The sequence below is a fragment of the Phalacrocorax aristotelis genome, chromosome 1 (genome assembly GCF_949628215.1).
Source record: "Phalacrocorax aristotelis chromosome 1, bGulAri2.1, whole genome shotgun sequence".
In the NCBI taxonomy this organism is placed as follows: Eukaryota; Metazoa; Chordata; class Aves; order Suliformes; family Phalacrocoracidae; genus Phalacrocorax; species Phalacrocorax aristotelis.
Genome location: NC_134276.1, coordinates 102713714 through 102738771, shown reverse-complemented (window position 1 = coordinate 102738771; position 25058 = coordinate 102713714). Strand labels below are relative to the sequence as shown.

At 39.0% G+C, this 25058-nt stretch overlaps 1 protein-coding gene across 7 annotated transcripts in view; it reads left to right on the top strand.

Annotated features, from left to right (window-relative positions):
- Positions 1 to 25058, top strand: part of ITSN1 (intersectin 1) — a 147325-nt gene that overhangs the window by 31338 nt on the left and 90929 nt on the right. For 5 of the 7 annotated variants that reach the window (XM_075100803.1, XM_075100813.1, XM_075100785.1 and 2 more), the window contains exons 2-7: positions 3719 to 3778; positions 9386 to 9478; positions 11428 to 11491; positions 18961 to 19121; positions 20597 to 20776; positions 21395 to 21488. In XM_075100803.1, the coding sequence (XP_074956904.1) occupies positions 3751 to 3778; positions 9386 to 9478; positions 11428 to 11491; positions 18961 to 19121; positions 20597 to 20776; positions 21395 to 21488 (620 nt within the window). In that variant the 5' untranslated portion in view covers positions 3719 to 3750. The remainder of the gene's footprint in view (positions 1 to 3718; positions 3779 to 9385; positions 9479 to 11427; positions 11492 to 18960; positions 19122 to 20596; positions 20777 to 21394; positions 21489 to 25058) is intronic. The other 2 variants (XM_075100830.1, XM_075100822.1) reach the window with 1 other exon arrangement.

Here is a 25058-nt window from a genome sequence, read left to right as displayed (position 1 = left end):
TCTCCTTGGCTCTGAGAAATAGCATTGGTCTTCAGACTGAAAAATGTAGGCTTATCTGGTCTTACTGAAACCATTATTTTTTGAGAGATAACACCCTCCCCACTTTCCTTCCTTGAAATTCTCACTCCCAGACTTTGTGGGCTTTCCACCTCCCAAGTGACAGGGGTAAAACCCGGAACACAGTAGACGTTGAGTGAAACTGGGACAGTGCTGACAACCAGCCCCCTTTCTGCCTGCTGGTAACAACATAGTACAATAATTCTCAGCAAAACAGAATTACAGAGAGCAGATGTGTATAATGTGTCTTGTGTGCATTTGCCAATTATTGATCTACTGGAACTTTTGTTCAGTATGTTGCTTTCACTGACCTGAGAACACAGGCACATTCTGGTGCTGCACAGACCTTTGTGGGGAAAGGGCGTGCAGTCTGGTTGATGTGGGTACTGACTTGCTGAGAGATCTAAGTTCCTAAAAGTACAAATATCAGTAGTTAGTTGGAGAGAAATTACTGTGTTCCTGAAGAGAATGGCACAGAGCTCAGTTTACCCATTGTTTTTTCTGTCAGCTTTCTGGTCAGTTGGTTCCTACATAATTTTTGTTCTGTCCCACGATGCGTTTTCTTGTTGGGGGTGTCGGGAGGAGCAAGGAAGGCAGAGGACTTAATGCTGTTGTGGAACAGGTAGAGATTAGGATATGAGGAATGCAGGTCTAGAACAACTTGGTACTATTTCAAAATAACATTGCAGATTGAAATGTTAGTGCTTGTATTTCCATTACAACAATTTACCAATATATGATAAATTTATGGTATAATGACTGTGCCAGATGTTTTTCACATAAATAAAACCTGGTCCCTATCCCAGAGATCTTTAACCCAAAAAGTAGAATCATAGAACAGCCCGGGTCAGAATGAGCTTTGAAAGATCATCTGGTCCAACCTTTGGTGGGAGAGGGAGCCTAGATGAGATTATCTAGCACCCTGTCCAACCGCATATTGAAAACCTCTGGGGATGGGGACTCTACCACACCCCGGGGGGGTGGGGTGGGGGTGTGTGTGTTGTTCCAGTGGTTGGTTAATCTCACTGTAAAAAATTTCTTTCTTATATTGGGATGAAACCTCTCATGGTGCAACTTGCGCCCACTGTACCTTGTCTTCTCCATGTTGCTCCTCATGAAGAGAAAGCCTTTGCCCTCTTGGTAGCTGCCATTGAAGTCCTGGACTACTGTCATGAGGTTCCCTCTGAGCCTTCTCTCCTCAAGGGAGGAAAGACCTAACTACTTAGTTCTTTCCTCCAGAGCAGGTTCTCCAGCTCTTTGATACTTAAACAAAAAACTACGGAGTCAGTACTGGCATGCTGTGAAATTCCTGATCTCTTTTAACCTTCATTTTCCTTTATAACAAACCCATAGCTGTTGGAATCAACTGTCCACAGTTGCAAAGTTTAATTCCTGTAGATTTAGGGCCCCTGTGTCAGCTTGGGCGTTACATTGGCAGTAAACAGCAAACTTAATTACTCTCTTGTTGGAGTATGTTGATTTTTCTCTCCCTCTGTCTGCTTCCTATTGTATGTATGCAGTCTGTTTTATTTTGTTTTTCAGTCTCCCAAGTCTAAACATAGTTTTCTGCTCCTTTTCTCCATTTTACCCATCAGTATTTAATCTGCTTACTGCTAGCTTATATTTTTTTCTTTTTTTTTTCCCCCTCTCTCCACAAGCTCTTTAGAATTGTGTATATGCTTGATTTGGCATCCAGCATAGGGCTAGTCTTGAGACTTCCCACTCCTTCCCCCTTTCTGATAGGTTCAAGATAAAGGATGAAAGAATTACCAATTCCTCTGGAGTACTAGTAAGCTGTGGAGGAGTATCTTCCCTTAAGTAGCTAAACATTTTCAATCCTTTCATATACTCCTACGTGCCAGTATTTACAGTATTTAAGTTTTCTTAGCTTGCAAAAAAAACGCCAAACCAAAACAACAAAATAAACACCACCGCCTCTCCTTCCCAACCCGCTCTCTAGTTCTACTTTGCAAGTCTCTGTTCCTCCCTGTTGCTGCCCTAAGTGTTTTTTCCTGTCCTTCTGTATACTCTGGGAAAAATGAAGTAGGAAGAGATTCTGTCCTCTGTTGGTCTCTCTCCAGTTATCTTTTTAACACTCAAGTGTGAAAACTGCCTGTGCTGTAAGATTCAATAGTACATGTGTGGAAGTTCAGAAAACGCTTCTTCCCCGTGCCCCCCCACCCCGGGTTTGCTTGCAGTTTTAAAAAACAGAAGCATAATAGAGGTCTTGCCTGCAACGGTGTACATAATAGAACCTAAGCAAAGATTCAAATGCTGATCTTCTAGCACCGGAGAAACGATTTTGAATGAGCCATACTACTAAGATAGTTTAAAATCACACGCATACTGATACAGTGTTTTCAGAATAACCTTTCGAGATGAGGCTTGCTGTGCATGCAGTTAGTATCAGCTGTGTTACCTGGCATTTGGAAGCAGATTTCTGAGTCATGTACCATGCTTAGTTGCTCTGCCAAATTATGAGAAAAAAATTCAGTGTTTTTCATAGTTCTCTAAATTACAACTGATGGAGAGACTGGCTTACAAAGTGCTGTGGGGTTTTCGGCAGTGACATCTGTGGAGTGTATATATAGTAGGTTCCCAAGTTGGAAGCCAGAAGAGTATTTGGGAAGTGTGAAGTGGGGATGGGGAGGGGAGCAAACAAGAAATTCAGACAAAAGGAAATTGTTGATGCACGTTAATGCCTTTTCTTAGTGATATTGATAAATTTCTGCTGCTGTTCAAGCAGTTTAAATTATTCTCCTTCTGATTCTGTTTCCTTTTGCTTCTTCTCCTGTTGCCTGGAAAACATGCATGGAATCTAGTAGGACAAGAGGCTGCTTTTTCATTGTTTTGTGCCTCTGTTGCTAGCTATTGTCCTCTTGGCTCAGGCAGTTCATGTCAGTCTTTGTGTGGAGTAAGAAAAATGTTTTTCCTTTTTTCTTTAAAGATTAAGTTTCTAGACTGAGTAGATTGCTTTTACTTGAAAAGCAAGCAGTGTTAACTTAAGAGTATGTCCTATCAACTAATGTATTTTTGCTTGTGATGTCACCTTTAGCACTTTTTTTCATTCAGATGTGCTTGTTAAATTTGTAGGCTAAAGCAGTCAGGGGGTAAAGCAGTCTTGAAATTGAGTTTCTTTCTTTAATGTACTTTGAAACAAAGGAACTCTAGGCAAGACAGTGCATTGCATGAATTTTTCTGTCAGGAATAAAAAACAGATTGCTAGTGTTATATGTTTTCAACGGTTGGAAATAGAGCCAATTTTGGTCTTAAGTAGGAGCAGAGCTGTAACACCCGGTAAAGTAATGCAGCCTTGAACAGTGTCACTGAGATCTTGTCCGTTGTGGCTGACTTAACTCTGTTCTTTACTGCATCACGGATTATTTATAAATGAAGACTGTTTTTGAGGACATTCTTGAAACAGAACTGAAATGTGGCTGCTTGCTAGTATGAAAACACACTCATGGATGCATAGGATAGTGCAAGAAATGAGACATTTAGTTCTCTTGTAAGTAACAGTTCTTGCAGGTAATATTTATATGATCCTACTTTTTCATTGCCTCTATTTTGCTGTACTAATTGATTATATGGCAGTACAGAAAACATTTAAAATGGAAGATACTGTAACTTTTACCTATTGGGTTTTTATTTTCTTTTTCAGGCATCTATTAACAAGCTAAAAGTGACAGAACCATGGCTCAGTTTCCAACACCTTTTGGGGGTAAGTTGTTTATAGTGTATTCTGAACGATTCTTTTATGCAAAAATTCTGCATGACTGTGTTGCTTTCCAAATATGTTCTGTATGGATAGTGTTTATGGATACTGTATCTTTCTGAGATCACAGTTTCTGATTTGTGATGTTTTTGCAGACCTGTTAGAATACACACATGAAATACTGCAGAGGCATCGTGGAAGAGTCAAACAGAAAAGCTGTGCTATAGCTATATCCCTTCTGTGCATTGATCCATTACAGTCCTACAGTCTGATTGCAGGCAGATCCAGGCCACTCAGCCACTGGCAGTAGGGCATAGTCTCGTTCTGCAGTTACCCTGTTTCATTTGCCTGTCTTAAGCTTCCTTACTCAGTCCTGCCTGCTTTTAAAATATTTTTTCAGAGGAAACTCTAAACTGCGATTTAAATATTATAAATTCTCACTTTATAAGCATTAGTTGTGGCCAAGAAGTGGATATGCTTTTTCTTTGAGGATTCCTGGACTTTTTCATTGCTGAAAAGTACAGCACATGCCTTTGGATGTTATCACTTCAAATTTCTTTTCCTTGTCATCTCATAACCCATGATTAGATTAGAACAAAGGTGCTGCATGTTTTTAGCTCTCCATTTATATCAGGGGAAAGTATAGCATCTTGAACTTAAGTCTTTTTGAAAAACCCAGGGAGATTCCTGGTAGTGCAATAGAGACATTACTTTTTGCTGTTCACATGAAACATATTTTTGAGCCCATTTCTGCAGCTGATCTGGAGAAACATTAAAAAGATAAATTTCAGTGCTGACAACTAGTAACCAGTTAGGTTCCACTTAAATGTTGCATCTGTTAAGGGCTTTTCTCTCAAGATGCAGATATGATTCTTGTGTGTATACATATGTTTGTGTATATGTATATATGTATATGTACATATGAGCCGGCAGTGTGCCCAGGTGGCCAAGAAGGCCAACAGCATCCTGGCTTGTATCGGGACTAGTGTGGCCAGCAGGAGCAGGGCAGTGATCGTGCCCCTGTACTTGGCACTGGTGAGGCCCCACCTTGAATCCTTTGTTCAGTTTTGGGCCCCTCACTACAAGAAAGACATTGAGTTGCTGGAGCGTGTCCAGAGAAGGGCAGTGAAGCTGGTGAAGGGTCTGGAGCACAAGTGTTATGAGGAGCGGCTGAGGGAACTGGGGTTGTTTAGCCTGGAGAAGAGGAGGCTGAGGGGAGACCGTATCACAATCTGTGACTGAAAGGAGGTTGTAGTGAGGTGGGTGTCAGTCTCTTCTTCCAAGCTACTGGTGATAGGATGAGAAGAAACGGCTTCAAGTTGTGCCAGGGGAGGTTTAGACTGGAAATCAGGAAAAATTCCTTTGGGGAAAGGGTTGTCAAGCACTGGAACAGGCTGCCCAGGGAAGTGGTTGAGTCACCATCCCTGGAGGTATTTAAAAGATGTGTAGATGTGGTGCTTAGGCACATGGCTTAGTGGTGGACTGGCAGTGTTAGGTTTTTGGTTGATCTTTTGACGATCTTAAAGGTCTTTTCCAACCTATATGGTTCTGTGTAAAGAGGAAACATATTCTGTGTAAAGTGTTCTGTATATACATAAAAATATGCATGCACACATGAAAGTGTGTGCGAATATATGTACATAAATATGTATGGAAGACTAGTTTTTGGGATTGGATATAGCTAGGAACTAAATTTGTATCCAGTGTTAATGTTTCAGTGTGAGACTTCAGGAAGAATGCATGTTACTTAGAGTATGTTGTTAAGAGAAACCCAGTTCTTGTTAAACGCAGTTGACTGGATGCAGTCTCTGCTAGTCTGAAAAAGTCGGAGAAGCACAATAGAAGAAGCATCTCTTGGCATGTGGTAGCTAGAACAAACCTATAACTGGAAGCTGCCATTCATTGCCTCAGTTATCTTTAAGTCCAGCCCTCTGGAATTAAATCTTGCTTGCTGACAGACTCTCTCAGTTTAGGAGTGAAACTGGCTGCCAAAAGATTTGATCAAATAAACTCACTGGACAGTTTCACGTAGGATACCCTTTCAGATCATATAAAAAATTGTGAAAAACTTCATTTCACCTTAATTTTCACAATCTAAGAAAAGTCATGATGTGAACGAAATCTGCTTGTTCAGACTGAAGTATTTCCTTTTGTTTAGAGTTAGGGCTGTGCTTTGCATGCACCCGTATTTAAACACGTACATACGTTCTTAATGGCAATCTTGTCTTCAAAGCATTCTCCTCTGCCATCTTCAGAGAGTTCTCATTGAGTTACAGATGGATAGCAGTTTTCTTTTTTCAACTTCATATATTCCCATTTGATCTTGCATATGTTTTCCAGGATCCTGTTAATTCTAGTACATGGCTTTAGGAAGGAAGGAATTCATTACTTCTTCTCAAACAACTTTTCTCATCTGACTGCTCTACAACAAGGAAGTTGAAATAAGCACGTGGCTAACGTAGTTTCTGGAGCATCTTTTTGTAATGTAGTGTGAGGGAAATTTGTTATGACATTCATACTTGAACCAAGTCTACCAAGTAGCATTGTACCCCCTTGTAGAAGAACGACAGCAGAAGTCTAAGATTGTTGTAAAAGGAAACAAATGGTGTAAAGGAAATTCCAATTTTTATGGGGAAATATATAATCCTTTTGAGAACGCAATGTTTCCTCTCACCTGTAGTTGCAAAACGAGATGCAGAGGAGAAGATTTATGCGGTCTCAATCTTGGGAGAGCCCTCACTCCAAATGTGCAATGTCTGGTACCCTTCTGCTTGTGAATAGCAGTAATGATGTTTTTGTTTTTATTTCACTTCCTTTCTTTTTAAAGAATCTTTCAAGTCAGCTTGGGTAATGTGTATGGAAAGAGCACAACACCCACTGTTTAAATTGGGGTGACTCATTGATATTCCAGAAAACTGCACATTTTAAGGATGATTAATAAAAAAAAAAAGGCATGGTAGGATTTTTATAATTGTTGGGAAGAATGTGGTATGCTTGACCTTCTGTCGATTTTTCCAGGAGAAGAAAATGCCCATTTCATGTATCAGAGCCCAATGCTTAACTTTTGCAGATGAGGTGACTGCTAAGCCATGTAAAAGAAAAGATGGTTAGAGGGCTTGCTGCTGCATTGAAGAATAGCTTGCTTATGAGTCAGTTTTGTGGTTTGGTGACTACCTCCTTTGTATCCAAACATACTGAAAAGCCCCACAACCTCTGTGTTGACATCTAGGATCTGAAGCCATGAATGATTTCTTGGTGTTGGGTAAGACCCTGCTTCATGGCCTCCTGTAGGTCTTATTGTTTCCTCAAATAACAAAAGATGGAAACGAGGTAATGCCAGAGATGCCATTCATACTTTTCTAACTGAAGAGCCTACTAGGCTTGCTTGGTTTAAGGGTGGTTCTTTTGATGTTCATGTCCCACAAAGGAGATCTACTGTTTCAATACCAACCAAATCTCCATCTGGAAGAGTAAATATTGACAATCATTTGTTCTAGTTACAGGGACTCCAGAGAGGAATTCAGCAAATTGTGTTTTAAAATAGTTAATAGAATACATTTTTAGTTACCTCATGCCATAAGAGTTTTTAGTTCTGGGTTTTATTGCCTTCTTTGTGGAAGGATAGGAAAAGCTAGGGTTTTTTATTGTTGTGTTTTTTGGGGTTCAGTGGTTTTTGTGGTGGTGGTGGTTTTTTTGGTGGTGGGTTTTTTTTGTTTGTTTTGTTTTTTGGTACTGGAGTCATACATACCTCAAACTGAGACAGAGCAAGCCAGCGAGTCATTGGAAATTTCATATTGGTTTGGGTTTGTTGCCACATTATATTCAAGAAATTCTCTCTCTTTGTGTAAACTACCACATCCAGCCTTAGGATCTTAGGCCGGAGTAGTTGTGTTCCCAATACAAGGAGATGTTAATATGCTCCTAGTTGACCTAGACTAGTTGGCCTAGTCTGCATATTGGTCATAAAGTCTTAACCATTCCTTTCTTCCTGTCAGGAGTTCATGAGAAGATGGGGAAGATAATTGCTAACTTGAACTATTGTGTTTTGGGATGTTCATATCTAAAGAAGAGTCCTGTTTCATCCCCACAGGGAGCACAGCTATGAAATCTGTTTACAGTGCCTCTGTGAGCTTAATCACTAAAATTCTGGGATTTTTGGACTAATCTTAAAACTTCCTTTCTTTGAATTAGATATTATTAGCCTTTCTGCTTTTAGAAATACATAGGTTACCTAAAACTGAGATGATAATTTTTTACCAAGAGTGTAGATTTTCTTTCATTAATGAAATCTATTCTGTGAATGTTTTTCTTCCGCTTGCCCATTTCCTTTTCTCTCCAAAGTACATTTTGCCACACGAAAGTAGATTTTAAATACAAGAAATTCAGGAGGCAGGAAACTCTCATGTTCTTTATAACTGCTGAGTCTGATTCTGCCTCAGCCTGCAAGCGTTTTGAAATACTTGCTGTAAATATGTGTGGACCTTATTACCTGAAATTTAATCTCTGAGAATTTAGTGCTGAGACAGAACGAATGCTAGGTCTCCTCTTCATTTTTCTACAAGTCTGCATTTTATCTTTTAATATTACTTCAATAAAGCAGTGATTACATTAACTTAGATGCCTTTGTATCATTACGTTCCTATACAGTAGGAGGTAGGTGAACCAGCGTAATGTACTTCTGTGGATGTTGAAATCTTGATGCTCTGCTGCTTAGAAATTGGTGAGACAAACCTGAAACACAGTGTTAGAGAGTTTATTGGAGGTCTCAAGCGGAAGGTGAGATATGTTTGCTCTGAGTACAAATGATTTGAAGGATGAAAGTGAAATGTCTGCAAGAGAAGAGAGGAGAGGAAGTGCTGCAGAAATGGAGGTAGAACTGGAGAAAGCATTGTGGAAGCATGGCATTGTAAAAGGGTACTAAATCTCAACGTAAACCATCCACCTCCAAATTTTGAGCATGGTGTGAAGGATCTGGTCTGTGTAACTTATTCTTGCTCCCATTTCTCATTCTCAGGAGAATGAGGAGCATGCTCTCCTGTGCTATTGTTGCCTGTGAAAAGTGTTTACTGTCTAGTTGAATCACACTTTTCCTAGGCACTTACGGAGACTTTTTATCTTAAAATAGTAAAATCCACATAGTACACACTGATGATTTGAGGTACCTTTTCAATTAAAAGAACTTGAATTGCATTTCAGATGTATGTGCTTTGAGAGGCAAATGACCTCCCACCTCCTAAATATCTAATGTTATGAACTTTCTGCACTATATCCTCTGATATGCTGATGTTGTCTTCTAATAGTCTGTTCATAAGTTTGATTGTGCTTTGAGTATCCTGCTTGTAACTTAAGATTCATCTGAGCCAGGTAAGTGAATCAGTACACGGCAGTCATCTTAATTTGGTAACAGTTAGTTCTCGTAAGTTCGTAAGTCCTAACTGGCTATTTAAGGCTTCATGGAGCTTTCAGCTGTAGGCTTTGGGTGAACGGCTTCTGTGTGTATGTTGTTTTCAGAGGTCTGGTATGATATGACATTATTACACTCAGAAATAAAAATAGTGTAGCTTTTAGATAATGTTTCTTAATTTTATTTCTCCTTTTTTTTTTTTGAACTAGGCAACCTGGATATCTGGGCTATTACTGTGGAGGAGAGAGCTAAACATGATCAACAGTTCCATAGTCTGAAACCAACATCTGGATTTATCACTGGTAATGCAGTAGTTCTAATTTCATTTCATTAAATCTTAACTAATGAGCCTAAATGTCTACAGAGTTGCCTGGGAGACATTTGGGCATAAAAATAAAAAAAGAATTGAACAGATATTACTCGTTTTATATTCCATTTTTCATCTGCCTTACCACATCAACCCATCTTTTCTGATATTTTTCTGATATATTTCTGATATTTACCAGCTATTTACCACCTGGTTTATGTCACTTGATTTTTCTGTAAGTAGGATTAAAATAATTGTGGCTCTGTGGCGCAGTTCTATTGTGTAGAGCCATCTGATACTTACAAACTCTAGAGTTAGAATTCAGGATGTGGAATCGCCCTGATGCCTGGTAATACATATAGCGCTTTTAATGAGCTCAGTAAATTAACTCACTGTACTGAGTCTGGCTGAGATGGAGTTAACTTTCTTCATTGCAGCCTGTGTGGTGCTCTGTCTTGGATTTGTGACTAAAGCAGTGTTGCTAACACATCAATGTTTTGGCTATGGCTGAACAGAGTTTTTGCAAAGCCTCTCTCCCATATCACCATGCTCAGCAAAAACTGGGCAGCCCAGGGGCAGTTGTCTTCCAGGGTAGCCATTGCTCAGAGACTGAGCTTGAGGGCGGTGGTGAGTGATTACCTTTGTATCACTCCACCCCCCGCCCCCCACCCCGCCCCGTGCTCTTTCACTTATCAAACTGTCTTTATCGCAACCAATGAGTTTTCTAAGTTTTCTCACTTTTGCTCTCCCTATTCTCTTACCCACCCTGCTGGGGGGAGGGGAGTGAGTGAGTGGCTAGGTGCTTAGTTTCGGCTTCTGGGTGAACCCACCATGCTAACATACTGGTAGATTAAAAAGTCTGTTTAAATAATGATGTATCAATTTAACTGAAAACTTTCAGAAATGTTGTTTAAAATAGTGAAATCATTGTGGATGACCTCTTTAAAAAATCTAAATGGCAAGGCTGATTTAAGTTGTGGGAAGCAAAGCTGCAAGTAAAGGAATTGCACTGATCCTACTAAATTTTTGCTGAGCACCACTACTTTGCCTTGGTTTTAAAGGCAACAGGATGCCTACTTTTTTGCTAGTTTGTTTTGTTGCATTTAACTTTCTTTAGTGCTATCTAAACTCTGATGCTCAATCGAAATGAAAGGTATAGAAGTGTTTTACCTTTCTTGCTGTCTGATCCATCCAAGAGGATTTCCAGAGTGTGAAATCCGAATTGGATTCTTAGCAGTCCCGTCACAGCAATACATGCCTCCAAGAATACAATTTCATTGCTTCTGCTCCTGTTACATGACAGATATGGTACAAAATACTACTGCTTTTATTGACCTCCTTTGATATTTAGTGCTATTTCTAGTCTGTTTACATTTTTCCTTTATAGGCCACAACATTTCCAAGTGCCTAATCCTGTAATTGTTTTGCTATCCTTACTTTTAATTGATAGTTGGAAAGTTACTTTGAAATATACCATTGCTTTCTTTATGGTGGCTTATCAGGCTCACATCAGGGTAAAGACCACTTACTTTAGTTTGTGCTAGCTGACTGGCATTGTACTTCCAAAAAATCTAAGGTAGAGTCTATACTGATGCTTTCTCTGGAAGAAAAAATTTTCTTGTTCTCACAAGGCATACGATTCCTGCAAAGAGATCCATTAACACAGATTAGGGACTGTGAACCATGAGTTTCCCATTGCCCTAAATGTTTATCCCCAGTTGGCTTCTTGTGGTGCTGATTGTTGCAGATTTAAACAGTATGTGCCTGTTGGACGTATCTGGTAGGTTTGCAAGTGACAAAGTAAGCTTAAATATCATACAGTAGCATTAAGTATTTATGGTTTTACTGTTGCTCCTGTTTTAGATGCTTTTGACTCATGATATCCTCGTTCCTCTTAGGTGTATTTTCAGCATTTTCTGAAATGATGTCCTATTTATTTTATAGGTGATCAAGCTAGAAACTTTTTTTTTCAATCTGGGTTACCTCAACCGGTGTTAGCACAGATATGGTGAGTATATGGGAGGGGATGGGAGAACTGCAGTTATGTCAGTGAAGCTTACTGGTAGACTTGGACAGTAACTCTCTCACATTCTGGGGTTTAAAACCACCTATTAAGTTCAGTGTGCTTTCTAAAAGTCTGCAAGGCAAATATGCTTTATGTGGTATGTTTTAGCTGAGTTTTAAAGTTATTAGTTTAGTTACTGGAAGTAGCCATCCTTCTACAAATGGCATTTTTGAAGTTGGTGGTTTGCAACCCTTATTTCAAATTACTAAATGCTTTCAACTTTATTAAAACAGTACTAATACAATTGCTAAGCACAGTAATTAGTATTAAAAACCTTATAATGGGAGAGCCTATGCAAGACTTGCAAAATCTGTTACGAAAACGAAGACTGGCAGAGACTATTTCCATTGTAGTTGGAGATACAGCTTGAAAGCTTGAACTATTTTCTGTTGCGTGGTGAGTTTAGGCAGATCTCCATTGCAGTATGTTACACATCACAAACGTTTCTACAATCTGCCAGTTTCTTCATGCAGGACTGCAGTTGTTTCTGCTCGAAATTGTATGACCCTACTGGACTCAGACATGTTAACCTGCACAGAACATTCATATTTTACAATAATTATATTACTACTAAAACTTTCTCAGGTGCTAGACAGAGTGAAATAATATTGTTTTTTATTCTAGATTGGAAAAAGCAGCAGAGGGATGTATAACTAGAAAAATAGGTTAACCTTTCCTCTGTTGTTTACTGTTTGAAAGAGTAGTTTATTGCAGTCATAAAAACTTTTTGTTGTAGTAAGGACTTCTAAAGGCAGAATCTTGCTCTGACTGGAGAAAGAAGAGAGTTTGTTTCTTGCAAGAAAAACAATTGCTTTGGAAATATGCATGCCTAAAACGGGCTGGATTTACATGGCGCGCAGGTAGCTTATTTTCTTTTCAAAGTATCTCTGTCGTACAAATACCAAATCTTGTCTGATTATCTTATTTGTTGAAGACTTAGTGAAAGTTTAAATGTCCCTTTGGAACTTCTCTTGCCTCTTAATTAAACAAAGAAAGAAGTTTTGTCTTAAACAAGACATCCTTTCTCCAAAAATGTTCCGTAGGCATCAGCTTTAAATAGGTGTTAACAAAACTAAACAGTTGTAAATAGTCTGACTAAAAATCACTTCCTCTCCGAATTATTCAGTTTTTCAGCCTCTTGAGAGGGGGAGAATCATTCCACTAGTTCTGTAGTTGTCATAGAGACAAGACCTGAACTTGCACATTTTTTTAAAATAAAGCTGAACTAAAACTTATTCGTCCTGCCTTTATAAATCATAAAAAGGCATGTAGACATCCCTTTCTCACTTCTGTCTCTTTTCTTTTTTCTATCATCTCTGAATTAAGAGAAGTAAATATTTAAGTAAGAATCTAAATCACTTGTATATATTCCCAGTTGGAATTAGAACAACCAAGTAGGAAAACAGTTGCACAGCGGTAGTAAGACCCCTTTAAAAAAAAAAAAAAGAAAAAGATAACTCCCTTCTTTTCCTGCAACTTGAATGATTTTGATCCATCAGTGAATGTTTGTTTGTAACCTACCACAGATTACTGCTGTCCCACAGGAAAAACAGAGGTTACACTGCTTAGTGGCAAGAAGTCCTTTGCAGCCTCCAAAGGATGTCACTGTATGCTCAAGCCTGCATTGAAAAATGCGGATCATTGTTTGTCTTAGCTCCCAGGAGTAAGATCTTGAAGTGGCATACTTACTTTGTGGATTAATAGCAATATTCTAATGTTGTCTATCTAAATCTCTATTAACGTTGATTTAGATCTGTGACTACTTTAACAGAGAGGGAGTTCTGAGAGATGCGAGCTGCATAAAACTTCTTTTCTATCAGTATTCCTTATTTCCTGAATAGATGGAATTTTTTTTTCAGATAGCATTTATTATTAGAGGGAGAAGGGGGAGTTACAACAGTTTTAAGAAGGAAAGTTGTTATTCTGACTTAGAGCAACTTGTAAAACTCTTCGATTAATTTTCTGATCCTAGAGATATGGAATTGTATATATGTGGTCTTTTGGCAGAGTTTTCCTATTCTTAATGAGCTGACTTATTTTGAATACAGTTGATCATACTAATCTGTCTGCAAGATAGGGGCCTAGCATTTATTTCATAAAGGATTACCTACAGCTGTATGTAGACAAGCTTATGCTAATACAAAGTTTCATCTACTTTGTTGTCTATGAAAGTTCTTGTATAGAAGAACACAACCAGGAAAGGAACTGCAGGGGGGATTGGCCTAATGAGTGATTTGCCATACTGCTTTCAGAGCTCTCTGCAAAAAATGCAAGCCCTTTATGAGTTTCCAAAGACATTATCTCATGAGTGAGAGAGTTTTGTTTGCATATAAAGATTTTTACTGTCTTATATTTTCATTTTAATTAAAATCAAATTGATGGTTTTGTGCCATGAAAAAATAGTTTCCACTAGAACTTCAAGAAATGCTAGCTAGCTAGCTGAAGTACCAGCTAAACGTCTTCTGCCTCAAGAGCTGCTTCGAGAATATTCTGCTGTTGGTGTAATTGTGTTTTAAGATGAGACTCTAAGGAGTATATCTTATTGTAGTTTCTGCTGATAGCCAAGGCTTCTCCATGGTTTTTAGCATTGAGAAGTCCTATGTCCTTTCTACTCATCATTAATTTAAGGAAGAAGTCTCTGGGACCTCAGTGGAGCAAATTAGTGGAATTATTATGCTCTGTCATGACAACTTTACTCTTCTACCCTTTACAAGCTTTGGAGTCTGCCAAGCTGGTAATCTATTAAGAAGCCTTTAAGCAGGCTTTGAATTGAGACTGCAATGGCTTGGAAGATAACTGTTTTTAAGTACGCAATAATCTGGCTTTCTTCTAAGACTCATGAATGGTGGCCTCAAAAAGAATTTTCTGTGTAGCCTGTCTCTCTGGAATTAAATGAGAATTAAAATAATCAATGCCATCTATTTTTCGTGCATTTAGAGTTATTTATTTTTTCATGCCAAACTGAAGCCAGTGGTTGACTTACCTATTTCTGACGTATGCTTCCCCCAAACCTTCTTAAATTTGTGTCCAAGTGTGGGAATGAAATATTATGGGTGGCAATTTTGTGAGTTGTAACTATTATTATACATGCATGGATTAAGTGACTGATGCTGAAGACCTAATTTCTGCCATTATGGCTGAGTTTTATAACGCAATATAGGGGATTGTATAATCTAATATGGGAACGTAAAGCTAAATAAATCCAGATTTTTGGACTGAAAGGAGGTTTCCTTACTTTAACACTCTGTGCTATTTTTATGGAGATAGATGTTTTGTAGGCTAATCATAAACCATATTTGATGGAAAAAACTGTTCATGCTCAGTTTCTGCATGTCATAAATGCAGAAATAATCAAGTTGTTTTTGCATTCTGCAGAAAAGAGGAGAGAAAGGAGGAGGAAAAGATCTGTAGGGGAAGAATTTTGTCAGCACCTGAAACCTAGCATTGTGATGAAGCCACTGCATTCTCTTCCTGTAATAAGCACAGGCCTGTTCTATAAAATATAATAAATATTAAGTCATTGTTTAATCCATTTCCTGCTCTGAACTGGTTCTGGCCAGGCCTTAAATGAAACAAATTCAAGGACACTGTATTCTTCCAAATTTCATTAGAAGCAGAGCAGTGAAATTAGGTAATGCTTATTGTCAGCCACTCACTGCATTTTAAGGTGATGTTTATTCAAAAGTTGCACTGTAATATAACAGCATGACACTAGGTTCTGTAATTAGAAATGGAAATTTGTCCTATTTTTGCGCTGAAGATTTTGTCAGATAAAAGATGATTTTTGTTAGCATGCTGTAAAAATGTGTATAAATTCTGTAGTGTGTACGTAATTTTTCTCACTGAAATTTGTGCTGGTAATTTAAATAACAAAGCCATTGATGCAGAGCAAATGAGTTGAACATAAGGTCAGACGGTAAATTGAAAGCTACTCTTGAGTATGTGAATAGGAGTTCAGTTAAAGCAATGAAAGTGGTGCACAGCACAGTTTCTTATTACTGGACAATTAATATTTTCTCATGTAAAATGCAAAGACTTACTGTGTTCTAGCAGTACACTCTGTAAGTAGTGTCTGGAGAATCAGTCACCTACAGTGTGATATTTACTCTTACTGCACGTTCACGGCCCTGCATATGACAGGTTGAGGCCCTCTGCCTGTGCTTTAGTAATGGGGAGGCTTACATTTTATAAATCAAAGTATTTGCAGGTGTAGAAGCCACTTAGGCTGAACAAATAAGACTATTATTAATACAATTTGTGTAATTACTTTGCTTAAATGCAAAGATGTAAGGAACATTGTGACTATTTGTTTGAGCTGTTGGTGACAGTTGGTCGCTACTGAGCTGACTTCTCTGTATGTTGAGGATGGAGTCATCTTTGGGAGGACTACTGACTGCTTGGAGTGCAGTCAAAAATCTGCTAGAATAGGTTTGTCCAGATCAATTTCTCTAGCTTTGTTCCTACGCACACATCCTCACCTTGCTAGCTACATAAGCCTGTTTTTTACTGCCTGTTTCCACTGCACATCTGACAGAAGAATGGCTAAGCAAGTGTTGAACTAAACTTTCATTAAAAACCCCATGCATTTTGCCCCTTGAATATTTTTGAATTTTCTTTAGCTGCCTTCAAAAAGGTGTTGTGGCTGCTTGTAAGGATCAATTAAGTGAAGCTAATTGTCTGCCTCTGGTTTCCATTGCTCTTAATACTCTGTAATTTACTAATGAGGCTTTCTTACCCTCTCTATTCATTCACTGTATGTTGGTTTGCTTTCCAGTGCAAAACCTACAAAAGGGAGTGCTTCAGAAAATACATTTAGCCCTTAAGTTTCTGACTTTCTAATGCTCCAAATACCTTTTGCCTCTTGAATGTTTCGGGTTTGTAAGACTTGCAGCATGCATTTCTTCCAAGTGAGACTTTTAGAAATCTAACATCAGTGTTCAGGGGTGGTGACTAATGGACTGTTTTGGTTGTAAATAGTAAAAGGTGTATGAAGAAGAAAATGAAAATGTACTGAGTAATACTGTTCCTTGTAAGCCTGAGTAATGATTTTGGGCAGCAAAAATTATATGGCATGTTGTGGAACACTTCCGTACTATTGTTGAAAAATAGAGTGGATATTCTTAATTGTTATAGTTAAACTATAAATTTCTTCAAAATTAATTTGGACTTCGTACAGGAATTTTAAGTCGATACAAATAATTCTGATGCAGAGAAAATTTTAGATGCAAACATGCCTTTCTGAGGTTTATACCTGTTTCATTGTATAGGAGGAGAAGTACTACATATCTGCGTACATGCAGTCTGTTTGCAGGTTTGCATATAGTGGCTTGTGGCATGTACACACCACTGTACAGAAAGATGTGATAGAAGCTAATAAACTCTTAGTATTTTTATGTCCAGAGAAAGCCATTGTGCTTCAGAATAAATAGAACGTGGATAACCTCATTAACAAAATGTGAGAAGCCTACTTTTTAACTGTTTTCTAGAAGTAAGTAAACCTCTCGTTTTGAAATAGACATTTTTCATTAACAGCTATTGCAGTCCTCTGCCTTCACTATGGTTCTCTCACTTGTCTCTGCAAGTTGTGTGAAGACAAAAACATGAAATCTTCTTCCACTTCAACTTAGCCTGCCAATCTATCAGGAGGCACCAGGGTGTTGCTTCCTCTTTCTTCATGGAAGAGCGATCAGAAGCTGAGACGTTAGAGCAGTGGTGTTCTGCAAAGAGGAGGAGATACCCATTCCAAATTAGTACTTCTCTTGGTCTAGGTTTGCCATGCTGGCCTTCCCTCTTCCTTCTGCTGGTTGGACTACCGTATATCAAGTCTGACTGCTACAGTAGGATCTGTTTTAACTGATTATTTGCCAAATGAACCACGTTCTAAGTGATTGTGACTGAAAGTTGTATCCAAATCACGTTATGTGGGTCCCAGAAACAGTTTTGACTAAATTTAGCCTTCCAAAGACTTGCTGGTAGTGGGGTTAGAGGAAGGTTTAAAGTTACTGAAGAGCAGGCAGATCTTAAGTGTAAATTAAACTTCCCTGTGATACGAAGCTTCAGGAAACAACAGCTAGAAGTTCTCAGTGCCAAAACTTGTTCTTCAATGAAATACATGTAGTAATTCAACGTCTTTCAGGGAGTGGTGCAACACATGCTTTGCTTTTTAACTGTGAGCCTCGGAGTCTACAGTTTCCTCACCAGACTTTCTTCTTTAAATACCATTGCCAGATTTTCAGTAGTATTATTTAGCCTTGTGACATCAAAATTGATGGATTAGGATAGATACACTGCTGAAAATGCTGTCTTACAAGCATTGGGAAGGGTTGGAATGTCTCTGTTTTTGGGGAAATGCTGCTGGTGATCTAAACCGGGGGAAACTTAAGATGTTTGGTTGACCTGTGGCAACCCCCAGCTGGGATCTGCCTCTTCGTTGAGTTTTCCTAAGGTTTTTCTGGTTGGGGTAGGAGGGTTTCAATTTTGTGAATGCTTTGCCATTGCATTTACTTGGCTGTCTACTTATTTAAGTATCAATTATAAATAACTGTCAATTTATTGCAGTACTTTTTAGATCACTTTTCACATACTTGCATGAAAGCTTTCCTTAACAGGGATTTGATTAGAAGTCCGTGACATGTAAATGTACACATGAACTTAAAAATATGTTATTCCAGTACTTAGTTCTTCAAATGAATGCAGAGAAATAAGCATAATGTTTAAAACTAAGTTTACAACTGAATACATTATTAATATGCATTTACTCTGTTTTTTGGTTTGTAATTGCAGGAGCTAACATTCTTCCTGCTTCTCTCCCCCAGCCTTCCAACCCTGTTCCCTGCTGAGCAGGGTTTTCTTAAGCATCAAATGAAGAAACAAAAAGACGACTGTTTAAGTCAGACTACTTTACATGAAAGCCTATTCAAGGTCTAGGCTCAGTGTTTTATCTTGAGTACTATTGTTTAACTGAAAACACATTTGTATGCTTGCAGATGTAATGGTGTTTAGTACAGTGCTCAGATTTAAAGAACATCTTACTTTCAATGTAGCTAAAGTACAGATTTGCAGACTAAGTCATTTGATTCTCTGGTGCTGTTTGTAGTACCATGTAGTTTCATATGTGTGATTTTGCCAAGTTTTTGTAGAACTACATTAATCCTTCTCTAAATGCTTCACTGTAGTTCCTCTACAAGTTCAAAAGCAACTTTAAAAGTATTTATTAATCACTCCAAGAAAGAAGTCAAGAAGCTCTTGTTTTAAACAGTGTCTTGTTTCATGACCATTTTCAGCCGGGCATAATTATTTTGGGTGGAAATTAATTAGTCCTGAACATACATGCCTGTGTGTGCATGATCCTAGGTCAGTTCCTGAAGTTCATAATTTAAGAATGTAACTGTGAAAATTGTGTATTTTTGTAGGGCTCTAGCTGACATGAACAATGATGGGAGGATGGATCAGCTGGAGTTTTCAATAGCTATGAAACTTATAAAATTAAAATTACAAGGTTATCAACTCCCATCTGCACTGCCTCCTGTCATGAAGCAGCCACCTATTGCTCTGCCTAGTGCACCAGGATTTGGTAAGTGCTCTGTTTTCCTCCTTATTAACTTGTATTATAGCAACCTAAGTTGAATTTGATTGTTTTGCAGTTTCTAAAAGAAACTTTTAGGGAAAAAGTACTTCTAAAAGTATGTGGACTCAAACCCAAATGCTTCCACATGCATGCGCATGCTCCAGAAAAAATCTCAGCTTTTAGCAACCATATTGAATAACTTAAGTTGAGGTCCTCTTTGCTTCAGATCTTACACTGCTCCCTATATGTTCCAAACAAAAGTGTTTGTGGGGAAAAAAAGATGGACCAGGTAGCAGGACTAGTGCATTCCAAAATGATGGAGTTTTTATTTAAACTCTTGTTATGTGTCTCTATTTTTTCATTAGGGGAACTCCAGCTTTGGCAAGATTAGCTATGTTTTTCTTGACTTTTTAGAAATCGTGGTAATAATGTACCTCTCTGCTTTTATTTTATGAACAGTGCTGCACTGGTATTAGCTAAAACAGCTGCTGATTCCATTCTAGGGGTTAGTACTGCCAATGTCACCACCATTTCAAGGAAAAGAGTAGGGAAAATGGGATAGCGAGAGGAAAATAATACAATGAACTGAACCTCATGTTTGACACCTTGATGTTCTGCTACATTCTGTAGAGAGAGGTTCTTCACCTTTCTGTTTTAGTTGTCGTCATGACTCAAGTTGATTGGTGCCCGAGAATCACTGCTCTTCTTAAGAAAAAGGACTAGTGCATTTGATGAACTGTGTGCAACAGTGTTTGATCAGTTGTGGTTTCCACAAGTTTTACAAACATTTTCATTTTTGACTGTAAGAAATCAGTGAAATCTCATGGAACAGATCCTGATTTAAGTGCAAAAAGGCATAACAAAGTCAAAGCCCCAAGAAAACCAGCAAAATCTGTGATCTTTCTCTTATTCAGTGTAGACTTGATCTCAGCTGTTTGTGCGCAGCCTCATTCTTCCCATTGGCATGACTGGACCTCCTTAACCTCTCTGTTATCCATGCAACTGAGCTTACACCTAAAATACCTCATTACTGTGCTTTACCCTATTAGCTTTGCACTGTTTCATCCTGACAATAGGCTGCGAGCCGTTATCCTGAAGCTTGTTCTTTTCAGCTGTGGCTAAATGTAGGCTTTGGGTTCATTACTCACTGGAGGTTGACAGTGCTGCTCTTCATTTAGTTCAAGGCAAACAATTCTTTTCTTCAGCAAATGCTAATAGACTTATTTGGTCAGTGTTGCATCCAGTGTGATCTTATGCATACATTATAAAGCAGTATGTTGTTCCCTCTGCATTGTTTTATGTTCCCCTGCCACGCCAATGGTGCAGCGGACTGTACGAGTTCCTTCAAGGGGAGTGTGGAGGTTTCCATTTCAATTTGCTCTTTAATTCTGCATTTACTGCTGGATTGCAGGCTGCAGTTAAATTGTTGTGTCATGCTAGGAGTCTCTAAATGAGAAAAAATTTCTTTTTCTTGCTTATAGGTATTGGGGGCATTGCCAGCATGCCATCTCTTACAACTGTTGCCCCAGTGCCAATGGCATCTATTCCAGTAGTAGGAATGTCTCCACCATTAGTATCTTCTGTTCCTGCAGCAGCAGTACCTCCCCTGGCTAATGGAGCTCCTGCTGTTATACAGCCTCTGCCTGCTTTTGCTCATCCTGGTATGCTACATACTGAGACTCTGTTTACTATCTTACTGTTAACAAACTATTTTGCCATTTTCTTTGGATCCAGAGAACAGTAGACATGGAATTAGGGATTCTAACTGTAAGAAACGACTTTGGGTAGGGACTTTGGTTTAGTCCAATGTAACTGGTAAGCAAACTTATATAAAAGTTATAGGAAGAAACATGGATTTACCATACTGTACCAGTCAGTCATGTTGAGCTTGTACCAGTTAGCTTGCCAATGAGTTAGCTTGCCAATCAACTGTTGCCTAGAAATTGGACCTCTCCTATCTCTTTATAACTACTGAAGTGCTGCTATTTGTTGGGATTACTTTAATATACTGGAATACATATGATTTCTAACATTAATCACAATATTATTCGTTATCAACAGTGTTTGCATAAAACTGCAAAAGTAAATATACATGAGAGCAGCCCCTGTGTGTGTTCACCTGTTTTGTTAGATTCTGTTAACTTATCTCAATACTTTTTAAAAGGGATACTGTCAAAAGAACCATAATGCTTGTATTTGATGTTAGAAACTAAATGAATGTCATTGAAATTATACAGTTTAAAATGCTAATACTAATAAATACATGTATTCTCTTACAGCCACATTGCCAAAGAGTTCTTCCTTTAGTAGATCTGGTCCAGGATCGCAGCTAAATGCAAAACTGCAAAAGGCACAATCGTTTGATGTGGCTAGGTAAGTTGGTATGGAATGAGAGTGTGTGTGTGTATCTGCTTCCTCAGAGTTAGGAAAAACTACTTCTCTTTCAGAAAGTTGTTTTCTGAAATAATATTTACTTGCAGAAACCAATTCCTGCTGAGATACTACTTCAGGATTTCATAGGATGCTGTGGTTTTACAAGGAATGCTCCATGAGTAGTGAATCATTGAAATATAATTAACTTACAGTATGTGTTGACACTATTTTCAGACTCTTGAAAACTTAATTTTTAGAAAAGCATTTGCTTCTGTAAACATAATCTTCATTGTATAATACTGCACAGGCACTCCTCCTGTTAGTGTGAAAACGTGACAAGTAGTATTCTTTAAAATTAGCAACTCTAGGATTATTTTTAAAAGCAAAATATTTAATAGTTCTCATATTTTAAATGCACTTCACTTAACTGTTGCTTATATATTCTTCAAGTTCTGCATGAAAAATCACCTGAAAGGCTTTTAAATTATTTAATGATCTAGGAAAATGTATGGTCAGGCAAAATGTGTTTTACGATGGTTTTAAGAAATGTATCTAACAAAATAAAAGTTCATTAGAGAGGGTAAGACAGTAATTTTCTGAAGTCTTTATAATTCAAAACTTTCTCACAGGTCTGTACTACAGATTTTTTTGCAAGAAGCAAATGGGTTGGGACATCATTTAATTATCTATTTTTATTTTCATTTTAGTGCCACATGTTTTTATTGTACCCTGGTATTAGATAAGTGCCACTACTGATTATTGGCAAATAGGATTAAATATCTTTCAAAGCAAACAATTCTTTTTCTCTTTGAAATCTAGTACTGTCAGAAACATAGTAGTGATGCTCTGATAAATTCTTGTACCTCTGGGAGTTATATCTACTTTATCTATAAGAACCCTTCTAGTATTAATAATGAATGAAGTTCAGGGAACTTCAGCTGAAATGGCTTCTAGATATTCTATAAGACGGCTGTCATAGTTTTGGGATTAACTATATCTGAATCTTGCTGGTCACTTTTATTGCCAACAGAGGCCTCAACCTCAGGTGAGATGACTTCTTTTCTGAGGTGCAATTGCATGGTTCTCTGAATCTGCTTTGGGCAGGGTTGGAGCTTCCTTAGCTCAATTGCAGTTACTTCAGTAACTCTGAAATGTCTGTCAGCACTGAAGGGGACGTTCCTTCACAGATTGTTGCGAATGCTGAGTGATGAACTGGTGTGTGTCTTCAAGTTTTATTTTGGAGAAAACAGATAGCAAGGTAATTTGCAGAGCTTATGGAAAGGGAGGAAGAAGAGCTAAGTGGATTAAATTGAAATGCAAAGTTGAACTATTTTTTTTTTTTCTTAGCTGAGAATTATTTTGAGTTTTGAGAAGGGTGAAATTCAAAATTCCACTTTCACTGCTTTTATCACTCTGCGGAGTCATCACTAGTGAACTCGTGACACATGTGGTGTTTGGCGTACATGAGTCAACTGTTTTGTCCTCCAGCATTTTTAATTCCAGAACTACAGTCTTAAGTATCCATGAAAGAGTTTCATTACTTAATGTACAGTAACCTTGCTTCGCAGATCAAGGTATATACATATGGAAGACAAAGTACATTTAATTTGTGGAAACTTCAAATCTAGCTGTTGTCGTTTAGCTGGCAACTCAGCCCCACACAGTCGCTCACTCACTCCCCCACCAGTGGGATGGGGGAGAGAATCAGAAGGGTAAAGCTTGCGGGTTGAGATAAGAACAATTTAATAATTAAAATTAAAAAAAAAAAAAAAAAACAAAACCAAAAATGCAATGGAAAGGAAAACAATAAGAGGGCCGAAACCCCGGGGCGGGTGGGGAATGAACCACCGAAACAAACCACACGTGACGCAGCCGCCCGCCACCCTGACGCCGCCCCGACCCAAGCTGCAGCTGCCCCCGTTAATATACTGGTCATGGTGTCACATGGTATGGAATGAATATCCCACTGGCCGGTCAGGGTCAGCTGCCCCTCCCAGCCTCCTGCTGATGTGGCAGAGCGTGGGAAGCTGGGAAGGTCCCCGACCACCACAGGCACTACGGTGAAGAGAATTAACCCCTTCTCAGCCAAACCCAGCACATTCTGCACCCCTTATTCCATACCCTTTACACCATTCCCAGGTCCCATACGATCCAATACAACCTTACCAACCACCACCCCTCCCCTTTCCCATCCTTTAACATAATATGCAGTCATCATTCCCTTAGTTTATGGACCTTCCCTATAAAATGTCCATAAAAATGCCCATTGAGTTCACCCAGTCCATGACTCTGGGCTCCATCTGTCGTATCAGTCTTTCAGGGCAGTAGAGATGGTGTATGTGACATTGGGTTGCTGCATACCAAGTCAGTCATCCTTCCATTGCTGCTGCACTTTGCTTATTTCATCAAAGTTTATCTTCCATGGATTGGGAGGTTTGTACTATGATATCATTGATACAACACAGAGATGACACACAATATTATATAGCGGTTTGCATTATGCCGTTCAGTTCATTGGCTGTTTTCACCCAAAATCAAATCCCCTTGAGGCACACATCAGACTTCATCCTCCTGCATCACCCACCAAGTGCACCCAGGTCCTCCAGCAAAAGCAATCCCATGAATGGGTTTGCCTTTGCCTGAGGCAGGAAGAACCCAGACTGTTTTGCCCAGCATATTTTTTACATGCACTACAGGGACTCTATCGCCTTCCATAGTATGTAGGATTTCTGACTGGGGAGGGCCAGCTTGATTGGCAGATCTCCTTGGGTTGACTAACCAGGTGGCTTTTCTTTTGCTAAATGTGTATCCCAGTGCTTGAATGTTCTACCCCCCATTGCTCTCAGCGTAGTTTTTAGCAGTCCATTGTACTGTTCAATTTTCCCAGAGGCTGGTACGTGATAGGGGATGTGATACACCCACTCAATGCCATGCTCTTTGGCCCAGCTGTCTATGAGGTTATTTCGGAAATGAGTCCCGTATTCTGACTCAGTTCTCTCTGGGGTGCCGTGTTGCCACAGGACTTGTTTTTGGAGACCCAGGATAGTGTTCCAGGCAGTGGCGTGGGGGACAGGATATGTTTCCAGCCAGCCACTTGTTGCTTCCACCATTGTAAGCACATGATGCTTGCCTTGGTGGGTTTGTGGGACTGTAATATAGTCAATTTGCCAGGCCTCCTCATATTTATATTTCAGCCATCGTCCCCCATACCACAGAGGCTTTACCCGCTTCGCTTGCTTGATTGCAGCTCATGTTTCACATTCATGGATAACCTGTGCAATAGCATCCATGGTCAAGTCCACCCCTCGATCACGAGCCCACCTGTATGTTGCACCTCTCCCTTGATGGCCTGAGGTGTCATGGGCCCACCGAGCTAGAAATAGTTCACCCTTATGTTGCCAGTCCAGATCCACCTCAGCCACTTCAATCTTGGCAGCCTGATCTACCTGCTGGTCAGTGGCCCGACTCTTGGGGACATGAGCATCCACATGATGTACCTTTACAACCAGCTTCTCTGCCCTGGCAGCAATATCTTGCCAGTGTGGCAGCCCAGATGGGTTTGCGTCTGTG